This window comes from Osmerus eperlanus, chromosome 2 (assembly GCF_963692335.1).
Source record: "Osmerus eperlanus chromosome 2, fOsmEpe2.1, whole genome shotgun sequence".
NCBI classification, from domain to species: Eukaryota; Metazoa; Chordata; class Actinopteri; order Osmeriformes; family Osmeridae; genus Osmerus; species Osmerus eperlanus.
Window position 1 is genome coordinate 5,991,755 of NC_085019.1, and position 18,849 is coordinate 6,010,603.

An 18,849-nucleotide genomic window follows, 5' to 3' on the forward strand; every position below is an offset into this window, starting at 1 on the left:
GGTTGGGGCATCAGAAAAACATGCTGAACGCCACATTGCTGAATTTATTATTTCGTCAAGCAGTTGTACCTCTAACTGGGTGTTAATGGTGCATTTCCCAGTGTAAAACTCATGGTATTAGAGAGTGCTGTGTGTCCAGGGAAAGAAGTGAGGGGAATAACTCTCCAGGGAATAACCAGCATACCTCCTTCACAGCACTGAACAGACCACACCATGCAACATGCACCACACTGCAAATGGCACAGAAAGAAAAGGGGAGAGTGAGAGAGTGAGAAAGAGAGACAGAGAGAGAGAGATAGAGCGAGAGAGAGAGAAAGACAGAACCCTAGTACCCTAGTCTATAAACAGGCAGACCATTAAATATCAATGTGAATCCAGTGATAATACTATAAGAACCACCTCTCTTGTCCTGAAGTTGTCCTAAAGTCTAATCAAAAGCTTCAAGTAATAATCAAAGATTGTTCAATCGATTGGGAGTAATTTGTATTTGTTTTGACTAGAAATAACATATCCATAACCTACTGAAAAACACACATTCAGTCGCACCAAGTCACACTCTCACTCACACTCTTTTTTTCACTCACTCACTCACTCACTCACTCACTCACTCTCTCTCTTTCACATACACACACATCCATATGAATCATTTCTACCGGAAATTTACTGATCATCTGCACTATAACCAGTAGGTTTTCATGATCTGCTTAGTCCGGGCTAATATCCTCTACACCTTGCCCCACTTGGTGTTCATTCCTCTCAGTTCCAAAGCTGCTATTGATCTTCTCTGCCTTTGTATTCCTATCAGGCAGACCCTGACTGGCTAGCACCTGGACAGCTCTGGTAGCGAAGCCTTATTCTCTGATGCAGCAGAATGCAGCACTGGAGCCGCCAAAGCAGCAGCGTGCAGCACACTCCCAGCCGCAATGCCATTTCCTAGACCGGGTCTCAAATGGCACTCTATTCCCTAGACTAGTGCACTATTCTTGACCCCTAGGCTAGAGGTAGTACACAGTGTAGAGGAATAGAGTGTGGGTTTGATTTGAGACGCAGCCCTTTCGTCATGTGCGCCAGCTAGAGATCCTGTGATTCAGTACGTACCTCTGGTCAGACTTTAGTAATGCTACGAAGGTTGAATGACTGGCCTGGGGATGGAATGGAGGATGAAGTTAGTCTGAGTGGGAGGAAGGAGAGGGAGGAATGGTCTGGGGAGAGAGATATAAGGGAGACCAAAGCAAATATTATCCAACACAAATCTACATGCAGAAAGAGGTTTTAAAACAGAATTGGGCATTAGTTATCTGTTTCTACTCTATGGTAGCTGGTGGTCCAGTGCTGAACATGGTTTCTAAACGGTGCATTTTCTCTGGCTGTGTCATACAGAACCATAACTTGGTCATCTCTTTTGTTTCCATACACACATGTAGATTTGTGATCATCAGAGGCAATATTTGCAACAAGTTTATCCATTGGCAAATGTATGAATAAAACACATTTAAAATAATCTAGAGACATACATACATACAAGCAGACTGTATGTATGGGACATAGCACTTCTTTCACAAGATCACATGACCCCCTGGTCCCAAAACAGTGGCTGACTTAGCGGAAAAGACTGGTGGCAGAATCAGTAAAGATGAAAGAAAGGATGAGCAATTATTACAGAGAGGAAGAGAGAGAGAGAGAGAGAGAGACTACAGTAAGAACTGACAAACTGGTAGACCCAAGGGGGATTGTCTCTTTGCTATGTCATGAACAAATGAACAGACTTGTGGACACAGCACAGAACACGAAACACAATGAAAATGAGTAACACGTGAGTACAAACAATGATAAAGTAGCAATGTTTTGTCACTTACTGTACAAGAATATATGTTTTTTTCAGTGATCAGTAACACTTCAACTTGCTGCTCTTTGTCATTGCTAATGTAACACTCAAGGGGAATCTAAGAACTACTGAAAACATATCAATTAACCCCACCCTGTCCTAACCAAAGTCCCTGATACTGTAGGTGGTTAGGTGCCCTAAGGTTAGGTCCTCAATAGCAGAGTGCAGAGGACGAGTTTGACTGATTCAATTGAATAGGTTGCAAGTGAGAAAGAGAGAGCTTGTGGTCGGTATCTCAATCCATGTCCTACACATCCTCGACTGGCCAGACCTCTTTTCTTTGACTGTCAACTGGGAAATGGACTAAAGTGCACTCAAGCTGCTCTCTCTGTACAACAGCCCCAGAGGGACAATCTGCACCAGGATTTACTGGACAGAGGCTGTCCCGAGGCTTCCTCAGGGGAAGGATTCACCACTAGGAACCAGCTGGACCTTGCTGGAGCATTACCGTGTACCCTGTTCCAGTCGAATTCTAGACCCACTGAACACTAGTACATCAAGAGCATGTCCCCTCCATTAGAACAAAAGGAAAAAGTAAACTAACAATAACATAATGATAAAAGTAGATAAGAATTGCGATACTCATGATGAGTTATATTTTTTTTTCTAAAATCCTCTTGGGACCATTTGATTACTAAACATGTACACCTCCTGATTGGCAAAACAGAAATGATGCAATCTATAATTCGAAAATTCTCCTACATTGTTCTTTCCCACTGTTTCTTTAGCAACAGTGTGAAATAAGAGGGAGAAAGAAAGATAAAGAGAGCGACATAGACAGAGAGAGAGAGAGAGAGAGAGAGAGAGAGAGAGAGAGAGAGAGAGAGAGAGAGAGAGAGAGAGAGAGAGAGAGAGAGAGAGAGAGAGAGAGAAATGAAAAGATAGATGATATGGTCAGGGTAAAGATGGTGAGGTGAAGTATATATATATTTAACGGGTAGTTCTGACCTCCAAATCTGATTGGTGGACAGCCGTGCGTTATTCCCAGTACATGGTACATATATATATATATATTTCAGAAAAATTAAAGCATATTTAACAAAACAGTTTAGTTGACCAACAGAACCACACGTAAAACATGTAGAAAGAAGCACAATTAATACCACACACACATAAACACCCTTAAGTACATAACATTTTGTCAGAGAATACATAGAAAACAGATAGGGCAGAGAATATTTGAGATGAACAACCCAGTGCTCTTATGACCTCTGGCCTTTTGTGTGTCAACAGAGGTCAAAAGAGTGCATGTCATAAACGGATGACAACCAAGCAGCAGAGCCACTCTGGGCTCAAAAACAAACAGGAAGTGCTATATGATGAAGAGGAGAAGGAAGGGGAGGGGATGGAAAAGGGGGACAGTTTAAAGCAACGGGCCCTGTTTTGAGGACTTTAAAACACTCTCGTCTCCTCTGTACTCTGGGACAGTCACCGATCTCGAAGGGATGGAAATGTCAGTAAAACAGCATTTGCTCTAGTTTTCTCATATCAAAGAACAAATGGATCGGTGATTATCTCAAGAAGCACAGGTAGGGGGGAGACATTTTATGAGTCCTGGAAAAGAGCCCTGGTCCCACTTTAAAAGCAAGAGCCTGGCAGCCATTTTGAGTAGGCATATGCGAATAAGGCTTTTCACTTTTAGAGTGTGAAGGAAGCACGCAGTCTGACAATACACGTAAAGTATACAGTATGGCCATTGAGGTTGACACTGCGATGCACATCAGGCCACAATGAACTAGTCTCCACAGAGCCCTAAGACCTTAACCTGTGTGTGTTAGTGTGTGTATGTTTGCACAATTTTTTTTAGCTAATTCCATGTCTCAATGAGGGATAGACGAGCGTCAATGTGCCATTTTAATCAACTGAAATAAAATGGTCTGTCTGTCTGTCTAAATATGTGAGTGTATTAATAGCCTTCTAAAGTCTGGCCCACTTCAGAGCTCCTGTAACAGAGCTAGGAGCTAAAGCACAACTTTAAAGCACGGCGGTGAACAGTGTTCCAGCACAGCCGAATCCTTCCACCACCCAAGTACACCAAACATGGGCTACTCTGTATAGTACGTGGCTCAGTTGTTTGGGTCAACACCCTCACTAGGGCATTTCCCGGTGGTTGGGACAGGGATGGGGTCTAATGTTTGCGAGTAGGACCAGCTTGGAACTGGGCTTGTAAAGGGGAATGGGGAAAGCTGGGCTCCTAACTGCTGGCCCTGGACCAGTGCATAGAGAGCCTGGCTTCTCCCCGTGGCTGTGCTGTAGCAGTGTTCTGTAAACCCCAGAGTGTAGGGCAGTCCCAGAAGAGAGAAGAAACCAGCAGCTCTCCATTTGGAGAGACCAGAAACACCAGTGGCTTTCACTCTGGTACCTCTCTCACAAACACACACAAAAACAGTGACATAGGTTTTGGTCACTACCTAGAAAATACATTGGGTTCAAGTCCAAATTCCCTTGTTGACTGTTGAATCTACAGATTCAATGAGCCAGCACCTCCAAGTTCGAGGTTTAAAGTGGACCGGATATTTGTTTTTCAGGCAAAATTGTCCTAACTAAGCAGAGCGTGTGCGAGAGTGAAGGGCCACTGAAAGAGAGGAGGAGGACACAGCACCACAACACGGAGCACAGGACAGACGAACGGACAAATGGACGAGGGGGGACGGTGACAGACAGACAGACAGACAGTGTAACACAGAGCAACAAGAGCCGACATACAAACGCATGATACGACACAACCTGAGGAGGGAGACAACACAACAACAAGACATGTCAGACATGGACCCCCACTAATACTAATACTCCAACCCCCCCTCCACCGCCCCAGAGACCCACCCCGCCGGCCCACACAACTCTGTAATAGAGAGAAGGCAAGTACAGTATCTCAGGACAAACATACAAAACAACACCCGCACGTCTTCCACTCTCAGAGAACCGTGTGCGGACACGCACACAGGTACGGTATGGTATAATGCACACATATGCCTGAATGTTGAGCAGCGTAAGTGTGTGAGAGCTGAGAGGAGAGGGGGGGGGGGGGGTGGTGAGTGGAGTGGTTGTGACTACCGACATCCCCAGGGGTGGGGGAGGCCATCATATCGTTCACATCACATCACGTGAATCCCTTTAGCCTCTCGTCGCACAATTAGGCCCGGTTATCTCTCCATCGCTTCGTTTTCCCTCTCTTCTCCTCTCTTTCTCTATGGTTCTAGTGAGTCATGTTGGTCTAATCGGCCTTGTTGGCCATGGGGCTCTTCTCAGCTCTCACTGGAAGTGTGTGTGGGGTTTGGAGGGAAAGAGAAGGAGGAAGGAAGTCTGTGTGTGTGTGTGTGTGTGAGTGAGAGAGACCACAGGGAACTGAAGGGTTAAGGGTCACCCTGAGGTCAGATACATGTGCATGTGTGTGTGTGTGTGTGTGTGTCTGTGCATGTGTGTGCGGGAAAGTACTGAATTGAATTAAAAAACACCAAATGCTAAGCCATTGTGTTACTCTGAGCTGTTGTGTGCAGATGCTATCATACATTTTTAGACAAGCATACACACATACACCCAACAGCTCCCACCCCCAAAACACACACACACTCCCAACCTACACAGAGAACCATAATACACCATAGAAAATCTGTAATACTTAAAAACTGTACAGTAACAAGCAATCGGCATGCATTTTAAACATTCAACCTGTTTGAGGTATGTTGGAAGTAAGGTGTGCACAGTATTTATGCAGATTTGTGTGTGTTTTCCGCCATCTTTCTGTGTGTCGTTCCACTACACCTTTCGCTACAAACAAAACCATGTGTTCTCTGTGTTACCTCTGTGTCCCTATGGTTTGATCCAGGAGGAGGCAGAGTTTGCATTGAGGTCCGGCTTGAACCATTCCTCTCCTGGGGGGGATGCTGGGCCGGCAGCTGCACCTTGTGGTGTGTTTGTGGTGGGAGTGTTGGATTGGGGTGTGTAGAGGAGTGTATTTGGGGGGTCAGGGAATGTCAGGGTTTTACAGGGTGGGGTGGAGAGGGTTAGTTCAAGGTTGAGGTGGTGTTTGAAAATTGAGGGATCGAAGAAGGATTGGGAATTGGGAGTTTGTGCCATGTGGGTGACAGGTGAAAGGGGGAGGCAGGTGAGACGAGGAGGTGGAGTTTCAACACAAAGCAAGTCAGGAGAGAGGGATGTGTGAGGGGGCAAAAGAAGGGTGGGAGAGGAGAATGAAAAGAGATAGGATGGGATGGGGCAAATACAGGGTGTGAGGAGGAGAGCATCGATAGCACAGATGAGAGAGTGAGAAAGTGAAACAGAGAGAAAGACAAAGAGAAAGAGAGAAAGGGAGAGAGAGAAAGAGAGAGAGAGAGAGAGAGAGAGAAAAAAGCAGGCATGAAAAGCAGCAATAGAAGACAGCCAGATGAAGTGGAAGTACCTCACATATCCTACTGTAACATACTGTACTGTATACAGTCATTCTGTAAGTGGAGAACATTATTTCTATTTTAATTTTTAAAAGGACATAAAACAAAAATAAAAAAACATTGTAAATCACAAACTGTAAATGGCGCTAGTTTACTATTACACAAACTACCATAATGTTGAGTGCATTTTTAGTTGAAGTCAGCTCCATGGTTTGTACACTACTTGAGTGTTCAAGTACTGTGCAAAATATCAATTGGCACGGTTGTTCATTGATATTTCATTGATGCCATAACATAGCATAACACAGCTCATATCTGGTTGTCAGGAGAGACACATAAATAACCTACTGACCAAGTGCGAGGGACTATGTTGAAGCCGAGCTGTCAGTCAACATGATTGAAAATGAGGAGAATGAGAGGGAGGAGGGGTCAGGGGGGAGGATATAGGGAACTACAGTGTGTCTGCTTGTCTATGGAGTTAGAATATGTGAAATAAGTGTGTCTACAGTATACCGTCCCTCCAGTATGGCCCAATAGGGTGTGTGCATGTGCAAATGTAAGTGTGTGTGTGTGTGCGCATGTGCTTGGTGCATGTCTGCGTGTGTCTGTGTGTGTCATGGACCAAGCCCTGGCGTACCTTTCCTGACGTTCCCGTCTGTGGCGCGTTGGAACTCGCCGGTGCTCAGCAGGAAGCATGCACGGTCGTGAGGGTAGCGCTCGCGGCCGCTCCCCGAGCCCAGACCTCCTGTCGCAGGGCTCCTCTCATCCCCTAACACCTGGTCTATGTTAGGACAGTCCTCATTGGCCAGCGCGGCATTGGCCGCATCTCCATTCTGCTTGGAGTCTGAGGGGAAGACAGAGATAGGTGGGGAGGGAGACAGGGAGGGAGGGAAAGAGAGGGGGAGGAGGGGGGAGGGAGAGAGGTGGGGGGAGGGAGAAGGTATGGGGAGGTGGTGGGAGAAGGGGGGGGGAGTGAAAGAGGATGTAAAGGATAAACAGTAAGACAAAGGGTAGATACAGAATATAAAAAAAAACAGAAGGAGAGAAAACAGTGAAAAGGAGTTTGACAACAAGATGAGGAATGAGTTTTGGTTTTATAAAGCAAAATGCAGATGAAGGAAAAAAAAACGGAAATGGAGGTAGAAGGAGAAGGGAGTAGAATTAAAAGAGGACGTAATAACAGAGGGAATGTGAGAGAGGGAGGGGAAGTAGGGGGAGGCGAGAAGGAGGGAGGACAGATTAGGCAAAGGTGGGGGAGGAGGGGACAAAAGAACATTAGTGTCCTGTGATAGCCTTGCCACTCACGTGACCAAAACACTGCAGTGGAAAAGGCAGGAGCCCAGCCTCTCCTGCTGCACACACACACACACACACACACACACACACACACACACACACACACACACACACACACAGCATCAATGCACTCACAATAAGCAAAAGAGGAGGGAAGGCATCCAAGAAAAAGAGGGAGGATGAGGGGGAAGGGAACGAAGAGAAGGAGGGGGGAGGTTACGAAGAGATACTGTACCAATCTGTACGCGCACACATATGTCCACACGCACACACACACACACACAAGCAGACACATTCACTAACTTGGAGATGCTGCAGGGTAACTTGTGATTATAGCTTCCGACACAGCTGTCAAATCTAATCTGACCTGACTTACTGCTCAACAATTTACAGAAATAACCCAGTGGGCGATCCCTGACGACAACACAACAAGCACACGCGCGCACCCCGAGACGCGGGGAGGAGGATGGATTGGCCGAGCGGCCAGGACAGGAGGACAGAGACACTAAAGGAAAGGGACACGGATGCCCGAGTGAATGAAAGAGAGCTGCGGAGAAAAGAGAGAGAGAGACAGAGAGACATCGAGAAGAGAGGGAGAGAGAGAGAGAGGGAGAGAGAGAGAGAGAGAGAGAGAGAGAGAGAGAGAGGAGAGAGAGGAGAGAGAGAGAGAGAGAGAGAGAGAGAGAGAGAGAGAGAGAGAGAGAGAGAGAGAGAGAGAGAGAGAGAGAGAGAGAAAGAGAGAGGGAGAGAGGCAGAGCCCTAGTTACACAACTGGTTCTCATTTTCCCACAGGAACCAACCAGACCATGTCATGTAGGAGATGATATGAAGGGGAAACATCTGACTCTAGGAGCACAGATTAGGACTCTGATGGTCAACTGTGCCTCCAGTCAATAGGACATTACGTCTGCTAAATTCCTGACATTCCAAGTTTGGGAGCTGTCAAAAGACAGTTATTTAACTGATGTACAAATAGCACGTTACTTGGCACAGGCACACGCAGTCATGCTTTCATCATACCGTATGTTGAATACTGAATATGACATGATTTCACTACACTACTGCTATGTACACGAAGCTGACTTGAGCTATTCAGTTAACTTTCTCCAAGCGTTTCCTGGTGACAGCAAGGTCTCAAAAACTATTTTTATAAAGACTTCTCATGTTCAGATCCACAGTACATGGCAAATCGATCGCAAGCTCCCATAACTTACACGACTCTAGCTCCATCAAAGAAAGGCGAGGCGTGTCACCCCTCTGGATTAAGCAGTAAACCCTCCCTGTGTGCCACGAGGGTGTGTGTGCCGTTTAGACGTGCAACAGCGTTGTGTGACAACACTTGGGGCAGGACAGCAGGCGTGCAAGCGTGTGGCGGTCAGAGTCAAAGGTTCCCAGTCGCCGTGACCCGGATAACTACACCACAGCCTTCAGACCTCTGCCTTGAACCTGCCCTCAGGGAACCAGCCCAGTCATGCTTTCACTCGGCTGCCTTCCCATCAGCTGCAGGGTCTATAGAGAGCCTTGGACCACACGCTGTCTCCGGGCCATTCACTTCCGACTGCAGCCGATCAACACATACAGATGTATAATCAGGTGTCTTAGTGCCTTCGGCTAGGATCAGGGTCAGGGATCTGTACGTTATCCCATGTGTCCATTTAAAGCTGAGGAAAACAAGTGCCTTCATTTTCTTCTTGATGTTACCTTTTATTTAAGAAAATACAATGTCATCCTCGTGTCGGTTTTCTGTGTTAGTCAGACTGTGGCTGAGGTGTGACAAGGGGTGAGACCAGAGGTGAGACCAGGGGAAAGACCAGAGGGCCCTATTGAGCCGCACAGAGAGGACACCCCGTGAGCGCTGATGTTCCTGCCAGTCCTACTCTGCTCAGGACCACAGGACTCAACACAGACTAACTGTGTCTCCTGTCCACCTACCCTCCTCATCTCATCTCAGCCTGACCCTGAACCCTGACATCCCCGCCCATAACCTAAACACATCCAGACAGCCCCTCCCAGTCCCTGCTAAAGAACACATGCAGATCAATGTCCCACTGAGGCAGAGCTAACAAGAGAGGACAAAGGTCTAAGGGAGAGCTGGAAGGAGTGACGGAGAGAGACCATCACAAAGAGAAGAACCGGGAGAGAGGAGAAGTATACATAGAGTCAGGAGGAGAATGACCGAGGGAATACTAACAAGTAAACAGTAAGGATGTAAAAGGATAAGTTAGTGAGCCCCACTAGTGTGACTGTGGGCTTCCCTGACAGACGGAGCTATCTTGGAGTCGAGCAGCTAATCAGGCCAGACTCTTCCCAACACCGCCCCCCCCCCCCCCAGTCTGGAAGATTCTAAATACATGTCAGATTAGCATGGCACATGGTTCCATGTTTCTGAATATGTTGATGTGCTTTGTAACGCTTTGTGAGTGTGTGTGTGTGTGTGTGGATGCCTGACCTTCAACAAACCTAATCCCCCCATGGGTGGCCCCCACCCTGCTCTTCTACTTCCATTACATTTTGCTCTTCTTCATCTTCTGTTAAGTGTTGTTGTGACAGGCTAATCTCGGTTCCAAACGATCCACTTCAAAGTCCTTCTATGTTGTGTGTCGTTAGAGGAGAGGCAGTGGGATCACCAAGATGGAGTCTGGACGCCCTCAGTAGTTTAAGAACTTCACACACTTCAACTTGTACTCTTCCATGCAGACACTGAACTGATGTGTTTCCTAGTTTGCAACACAAACAGGCACACGCGCACACACGCACACCGACACACGCACCCGTCCGCACACGTCCGCGCGCCCCCAAAAACGCAAACGCTCGCACACGCCCACTCCAGCTCACCTGTCCTGTTGATCTCGATGATCTCCTCCTGCGCCAGGGGGCAGTCTCCTCCTCCCATACTGCCCGAGCCCACCATGCCCGGACCCAGCACGTTACCCATGAGCCTGTGCGGCGAGGCTGTCGCCATGGCGAGGGCGTCGGGCTTGCAGTAGTTGGGCGAGCCTGGCTGGGGCGCGCGGGGGATGTGTTTGTTCCTCTTCTTGGGCAGCTTCTGCTTGGCCATGGCCAGGGAGTAGTACATGCCGAAGTTGTTGACGATGACGGGCACGGGCATGGCGATGGTCAGCACGCCCGCCAGGGCGCACAGCGCGCCCACCAGCATGCCCGACCACGTTTCCGGGTACATGTCCCCGTAACCCAGCGTAGTCATGGTGACCACCGCCCACCAGAAGCCGATGGGGATGTTCTTAAAGGTGGTGTGGGCGGCGGCCGTGGGGTCGGCGGGGTCGGCCCCGATGCGCTCGGCGTAGTAGATCATGGTGGCGAAGATGAGCACGCCCAGGGCGAGGAAGATGATGAGGAGGAGGAACTCGTTGGTGCTGGCGCGCAGGGTGTGGCCCAGCACGCGGAGCCCCACGAAGTGGCGGGTCAGCTTGAAGATACGCAGGATCCGCACGAAGCGGACCACGCGCAGGAAGCCCAGCACGTCTTTGGCTGCTTTGGAGGAGAGGCCGCTGAGCGCCACCTCCAGGTAGAAGGGCATGATGGCGATGAAGTCGATGATGTTGAGGGTGGTCCGGAAGAACTCCCCTTTGTCCGGGCAGAAGATCACGCGGAAGAACACCTCGATGGTGAACCAGATGACGCACATGCCCTCCACGTAGGTCAGCCAGCCGTCCGTCACCACCTCGTAGACGATCTCCTCGCTCGTCACGTTGCCCACTGTCACGTTCTCCGTCTTGTTGTAGATGGTGTTGAAGGCCTCGTGCGTCTCCAGGCAGAAGGTGGAGATGGAGATCAGGATGAAGAGGAGCGAGGCCAGTGCTACGTACTGCCCGGGGGGGAGAGGAGGAGGGAGAGGGGAGGCGGGAGGCAGAGGGGGAGAAGAGGGGAGGCGGGAGGCAGAGGGGGAGGAAGAGGGGAGGCGGGAGGCAGAGGGAGAGGGGGGAGAGGAGGAGGAAGAGGGGAGGCGGGAGGCAGAGGGAGATGGGGGAGAGGAGGAGGGAGAGGGGAGGCGGGAGGCAGAGGGGGGAGAGGAGGAGGAAGAGGGGAGGCGGGAGGCAGAGGGAGAGGGGGGAGAGGAGGAGGGAGAGGGGAGGCGGGAGGCAGAGGGAGAGGGGGGAGAGGAGGAGGAAGAGGAAAGGCGGGAGGCAGAGGGGGGAGAGGAGGAGGAAGAGGGGAGGCGGGAGGCAGAGGGAGAGGGGGGAGAGGAGGAGGAAGAGGAAAGGCGGGAGGCAGAGGGAGAGGGGGGAGAGGAGGAGGGAGAGGGGAGGCGGGAGGCAGAGGGAGAGGGGGGAGAGGAGGAGGGAGAGGGGAGGCGGGAGGCAGAGGGAGATGGGGGAGAGGAGGAGGGAGAGGGGAGGCGGGAGGCAGAGGGAGAGGGGGGAGAGGAGGAGGGAGAGGGGAGGCGGGAGGCAGAGGGAGAGGGGGGAGAGGAGGAGGGAGAAGGGAGTCGGGAGGCAGAGGGAGAGAGGAGGAGGAAGAGGGGAGGCGGGAGGCAGAGGGAGAGGGGGGAGAGGAGGAGGCAGAGGGGAAGAAGGGGAAGGTCAGACATTAAAATGGCATCGATCGAAAGGAAGACCTACGTTTGACAATGTCATTGAAAAAAGGCAGACACAACACAACAGAGTTTGTGCTCGACCAGGAACAGTCTCAGAACAGTCTGACAGTCTGCCTCTCATCCATTACTACTGCATGTAGCTACAGATGGAGATCACTCCAGTGTCCCTGAACAGCCAGCAACACCACAGTGCCCTACTGATTTCCCAAAATGTGAACGTATAACCTATGAGATTTTTTATCTAAATGATACCCGCTGATGACCTACTCTTCTGTGGTTATATATTCATATCCATGTTCAAAGTCCAGACCATTGCTTCCTGCTGTGTAAAACAGTACTGCTGCTCTTTTGGGCCATTGCAGTGGCTGAGCTAGAAGTGTAAATAGACTGAAGATAGGGGGCGCCAAAAACCATTAACAACTTGTGAAATTACAACTGAGATGACAGAGAGAAAAAGAGAGAGGGGGGAGGAAGGGAGGGAGTGAGAAGAGAAGAGGGGTAAAAGATATAGAGAAAGAGAAAGAGTGAAAGCAAAATGGAGAAAGAAAGAGAGATAAAGGGTGAAATGGCAGGGAATCCTGTGTGCTGCAATGTCATTGACACTGCACTAAGACATTTACAGAGACAGAGAGAGACAGAGAGAGAGTCAGAGAGAGAGAAACACAGAGAGAGAGAGAGAGAGAGAGAGAGAGGGAGAGATGAAGGAGAGACGAGAGAACAGAGAGAGATAGACGGAGACGGAAGAGAGAGAGAGGAGAGAGAGAGAGAGAGACGGAGAGAGAGAGAGAGGGGAGGGGGAGGAGAGAGAGCGTAAACACTGGAACCAGAAAAAAAAGCATATGGATAAAAACATAAGAGGGGAGATCATGAGATAGAGATGGGAAAATTGGTACAGAGAGAGATATTTAAGACGGGCAGAACGTGAGGAGAGGGGGACAGAGTAGAGGACAAAAGTGAGAGAGGCAGAAGGCAGTGGGGAGTGAGCACTGAGTTATGCTGCTGTGGGCAATCCTGTGGCACCATTATGAAAACAGAGATGTCATGTTCACTCTCACACAGATAAATGTCTATTGATCGGGCCGGCATACGCCGCTACCTGTATAAAGAGCCCCTCCTCTTCTCCTATCAGAGACTGATCAATAGTATCTGCTCATCTCGGTTCTCCCTCCCAGAAATCGGCCTCGCTCGCTTCTCCACAGCACCCTGGCGCCCTCTCTGGTTCTCTTTCTCCTTCCCCACTTCTCTCTGCGTATCGACTTCTCCACACTAGTCTTCCCCCTCCCTCTGCTCTCCTCCCCCTTCCCTGCCCCCCTCCCTGCTCTCCTCCCCCTTCCCGGCCCCCCTCCCTGCTCTCCTCCCCCTTCCCGGCCCCCCTCCCTGCTCTCCTCCCCTTCCCTGCCCCCTCCCTGCTCTTCTCCCCCTTCCCGGCCCCTCTCCCTGCTCTCCTCCCCCTTCCCTGCCCCCCTCCCTGCTCTCCTACCCCCCTTCCCGGTCCCCCTCCCTGCTCTCCTCCCCCTTCTTCTCCCCCCTTCCCCCTCCCTACCTTCCCTTTCCACCCCTCTATCTTAACCACAGCTCCACAAACCCCTACACTCTTACCACACCATGCTGCCTCCTGGCTCCCACCAACCCCTTCATTTATTTATGTAGCACGTCATTATGGGCATTTGGTAAATGTGTGTATATGTGTGTGTGTGGCCAGATCTGCTGTTTCCCCTTCTCTGCAGTGCCCCCCCCCCCCCCCACACACACACACTCCCTGTTCCTTCCTCTTTCTTACCCCCTCCCTCCCTCCCTTCCTCAGACAAATCTCTACCTCTAACCAACCCCCTCTGCTCTCGCTCAGCTCTCCATAGGCCTACCTCAACACCTCCTCCTCCCTTCCTCCCTCTTTCTCTCCATCTCTCTCCGTCTCCCACATCTCTTCGGTGCAGTAAGTAAGCTGCCTGGATGTGTTGGGGTCCTTACACAGGCCTGACTGCAGAGTAGGTTTCGTCTTGCAGAATGCCTGATCGGGTCATTGTTGTGGAGAGGACCACCGCTTGTAACACTCCCAAACACACACACAATAAGCAGGACGGCTTTAAGGATGCTTGTCAAATAGAAGAAGCCAGGTCAATCTTCTCATGGTGACGGAGGAGAAAAGGCAGGGAGAATCCAGGGAGATTTGGCTAATTCCCAGACCCTATTAGTGTGGACTATTTAACAGGCCCATCTCGCCGTGGCCTCGAAATGCTGATGAGGACGGAGCCCACTTCCTGTGCCGACCAGAGACACCGTCGCCACGGTGATGTCGCCCTCAGTGTTCTGAAGCACCCAGTCCCACTTTTCGGATGAGGGTTTTTTTGTTCCCCCCCATCTCCTTTCTTCTTCTATTTAACTTTGCATGTGAATGGGAACCGTGTTTGAGGCTGAGAAGCGTGGTCTCGCACGTCATTATCAAACCACAGCAAATACGCTGAGGTTAGGATCCGCAACATGAGCACGCGTACGAACACTTCTCCCACCATTAGCGGCGCTTTAATAACACAAGAACAACAACAGTCTTCCCCCTCTCGCTCGCATCTACGAAGCAACTCCACCGCCATGGCCACAGCCCATAATGTACATTAAATACACTGTAAGAACACACTGAATGCTTCTTCGCGAATGACCAGCAGAGTGCACCATCTCCTGTTCACCTACAGGGCAGGAATGGCTCTATGTCCATGAAAGGAGAGGGACACAAACCGAACTCTCAGAGTAGCACATAGGTGTTCCAGTCTGGGACTCCTGCAGCTAATACCAGACCCGCTCTGCTGAGTTCCACTCTGCCTGGGTGATGGAGGTCTTGTTCAATAGCGCTCAAGTCCTAAACTGTTGCTGTTTCAAAACATGCACTGCCATCACTTACCAAGCCCTTTTTTTTTTCAACACTGCAATGGTCCGAGCGACCAGTAACTGGTTTCCACCTTGTGGACATGCATCTCTGGACACTGCAGTGCTCAGATCTGAACAAACACCGGAGCACATGTGAAGGTAGAAGACGTGAGGGAGAGAAAGCGACTGAAGACGGTAAAACATGAGGGTTAGGGGAGGAGAAGCAGAGGGAGGAGAGACAAAAGAGAGGGAAGGGTGAAGGACAAAGCTACCGGGGAGGTGATGATCGAAAGAGAAGGGAAGTGATTGGGACTTCGAGAGTGAGATTGAAATTAAAACATTATGATGTTATGAAGTTATGATGAATAAATCATTCTTGTCATGAATAAGTAATTATTTACTGTGGGTACACATGATGGGTAAAAAGTGAGCTATAAATAGATATCATGTGTCTTTTGTGGATATTTGATTCAATGACCGGAAAGGACATTGATGTCCTTTCCATGTGAGGACAAAAATGAATACATTCCTGATTACTATGTTGAGATTGCCCCAGTTGGCAAATGATAGTGTCACTTGGACTTGGAAAGGCAGAGTGACTACCACTGAGGCTCATTTTAATCAGTTCTGTTTGCTTCTTTCGTCTCAAATAATCTCAATCGGAATCAAGCACTGAGACACAATCATCCCCTTCTTCCTTTTCTAAAAGATAATCCCTCTCTTCTATTCTCTTCTCCAACAGTTTAGACCTCTCCCCACTCCCATTTTCATACCACTCAAGTCAAACTGACCTAATTCTCCTTAATGTGCTGCTGCTACTAAATTGCCCTAGTCTTCCTGCTTCCTCCGCTGTCCAGACCATCTTCCTCTCCTTCCATCTCTTCTGCTGTCCTTCTCTCTTCAGGCAATTTCTCCTCTCATCCTCCTTTTGTATTTGTGCCTCCCTTCTGTTTGCCCTACCTGTCTTTCTCTCTCTCTTTCCCTCTTTCTTTTCTCTCCTTAGTTCCACTATTACCTTCCATTGTTTATTAGGAATAAAACATTTCCCTGTAAACATTTCATAGTTCGCTGACATGAACATCGGCCATTAGACAAACTAGCGTTGACATACCAAAAATGCATCTACCACATATCTTGACTGTTATGGGCCTTTAGAAGAAACTAAGTGGTCCCAAGAAGAAACCTTTCATGTACACATACACTTTTAACAGGTTATGGCTGATTTGTGTAATAAAAAAACACATGTCAACAAATCGCACTCCCTTACTCGATAATCTGCTCTTAGCAAACAACTTCCATAATATACTGACAGGGGGGGGGGGGGGGGGGGGGGTAGGAGGTGGGGTTGATTAAAGGGCAAAGACCAAAGAGAGGTTCAGTCAAAAGCTGTGAGGTATAAATGGATAGCGTGAATGACTTTGGAACAGCAGATCAAAACTGGCTATTATGATCAATTAGCCTGACTGGCTATGAGCTCTACTCAAAACTCATCACAGTCGGATGGTGCTGCCCTGACCTCTCTGTCACTAAGAGAGGGGGATATGGGTGAAAGGCAGAAAGAAAAACAACAGAGAGAGCGTCGGAAAAAGAAAAGAAAGAGAGGGACAAAGAACAGAGACAAAAAGTTTTGAGATAAAAAAGTGGACAAGGAGGGAGAGAAAGAGAGAGAGAGAAGGAGCTAATGCTAACCTTAGCAGTGGCCCACCAAGCTATATTGCAGCTTGTTCAGGCCCTCAACAGTATAGGACCTCCTCTTTGAGATAACTGTGAATCCTCTGGAAGAGAAATGCGACCACGGAACATGGTCATGTATAGACCTCTTTATGTCTCCCCCCCCCCCCCGCACAAACACACAAACTGCTCTGTCCTGATAAACACACACACACACCTCTGAGTCGGCAGAAGTCCTGAGGCAGTGTTGTGTTAGAGGACGAGGAGAGGAATCCAGGCCAACGTGGCTATTGACACCTCATGGGGAACAGATGCTAATATAAAACAGGGCTATTTGTAGTCCAGTCACCTCCATTAGACCAGGTCACAGTCTGCGTTACACCACAGCACAACCCCCCCTCTCCTCCCCCCAGCGTAAGGACATGGTGATGACACCGGCCGCTGCTGCGACACAGACTGGGAGGTGCGACACTTGCAATTAGCGCTACCTCTGTTACACAACGCATTCTTCTGAATGACTTCATGCTACAGGTTCATTCAGCTAGGAGATACGGTGAGGGGGATATTCTAGTATGGCTGAGTCGCTTGTAATGGAATATGGCCCAATGTAACCAACACTTTTCATTCAGGTCTGTTCATCTTTTACTACAGGAAAGTGTGATCACTGCTGTCAGGGTCATGGTCAGACCGGCCATTACACAGCAGCACTTCTCTAACTTTTTGGTGCTTGGGACTGGCAAGGCATGAACTTTCTTGGTCAGAAATAAAACCTTTTTTGAATCTATTGGATCGACTTGATAATCGACAATTGTACCTTTGTTTTAGGTTGAACGTTGTTAATTCCTGACGACTTCTTTTTTTTATACAGACAGTTGGAGAAAGAGACAGGAAAGCACAGAGAGAGACAGGGGGGAAGGCATGCAGGAAATGGCCTGAGCCAGATTCGAACCCAGGCCCCTGTGTCAAGTCTTGGCCTTGGTGGTATGTTCTCTTACCCTGTGAGCACCTCCTAGCTTTTTCTTGTCCTTTGAGCTGACAGAGTTAACTACTGGCTTCTTCTTGTAAGTCTGTACTGTATATATGGTACCAACTTCTTTTTATTCTTGGTAAAAATACAAATAAAGTGGGAATATGCAGCATATCGGTTGTCTTTTGTCTATGGGTCGGCTGGTCAATATACCTGGGTTGGAGAAACAACAATCTCAAGTGTATACAGTGGACAGCATGGTTTCTAGTTTCTAGTCAGACATCATAATATATGTTGCTTGACCACGTACTGTAACCACCTACACCTTGACATGTGGTATTACACAATTGTCCATAGATATTTTTCAAACCAGCCTAAACAAATAAGCAATGTAAAGGGAAAGATCTGTCAATCATCACCCTTGCGCTAGACACGCCTCCTTTCCACAGGTCAGCAGGAAAACCCAGGAGAGCCTGCGCTTCACCAAACATCCCAGACAACTTAAAGCCAGCAAGTACAGACCAACCTTTAACCACAAGCACTCAAATTCTAATTGCGATCAGCCAAAAGGAGTGCACAAGCTCGATGGCCTTACTGAATCAGCACTGCCAATCAATACAATCATTTGGATGAACAACAAAGAGTGGTGGGGAGTCTTTAATTATAAATCTATAGATTAAATCCTATTGACTAAAAGCATCTTATTACATTATCAGATCATAAACATTTTAGTCTCCAAATACTTTTGGGGGGGTTAGAAGTAATATTTTCAACGAATTAAATCTGCTTTGCAAGCCTGTCTCCATCTAACATATTGGGAAAAGGGTGGATGGAGGACTGAGAGAGAGAGGATGGAAGTATGCCTGGAGTTCTCCCTCTCTCTTTATTCTCTTTTCTACAGCTCTCTCTTTCTCTCTACTTCTCTGCCTCGCTCTCTCCTTACTGCACCATAATGTCACGGACCAACAGATACCCAAGGTGGAAAAAAAGGGAGGGGGGGGGCGAAAAAGGGAACAAACAGGCAGAAAGAGAGAAAGAGAGAGAGAAAAGACAGACAGAGCGATATGGAGAGAGATAGAGAGGGAGAGAGAGAGGGAGATGGAGAGAGGTGAAATCACACTGTGTGGACATGGGGCTATAGCACTAAGAGCATCCATCCGTACGCTAGCTACAGTACAGAGGAGTGAAAACAGCCTACAGCACATGGTAAACATGCGATGTGTGTGTA

The 18,849-nt window shown here is 48.7% G+C and overlaps 1 protein-coding gene across 1 annotated transcript in view; it reads right to left on the bottom strand.

The window, feature by feature from the left end:
* LOC134009059 (potassium voltage-gated channel subfamily C member 1-like) overlaps positions 1 to 18,849 on the bottom strand; it is a 42,067-nt gene that overhangs the window by 10,884 nt on the left and 12,334 nt on the right. The window contains 3 exon segments of the mRNA XM_062448748.1: positions 5,686 to 5,787; positions 6,911 to 7,117; positions 10,405 to 11,395. Coding sequence (XP_062304732.1) covers positions 5,696 to 5,787; positions 6,911 to 7,117; positions 10,405 to 11,395 — 1,290 coding nt within the window. The 3' untranslated portion in view covers positions 5,686 to 5,695.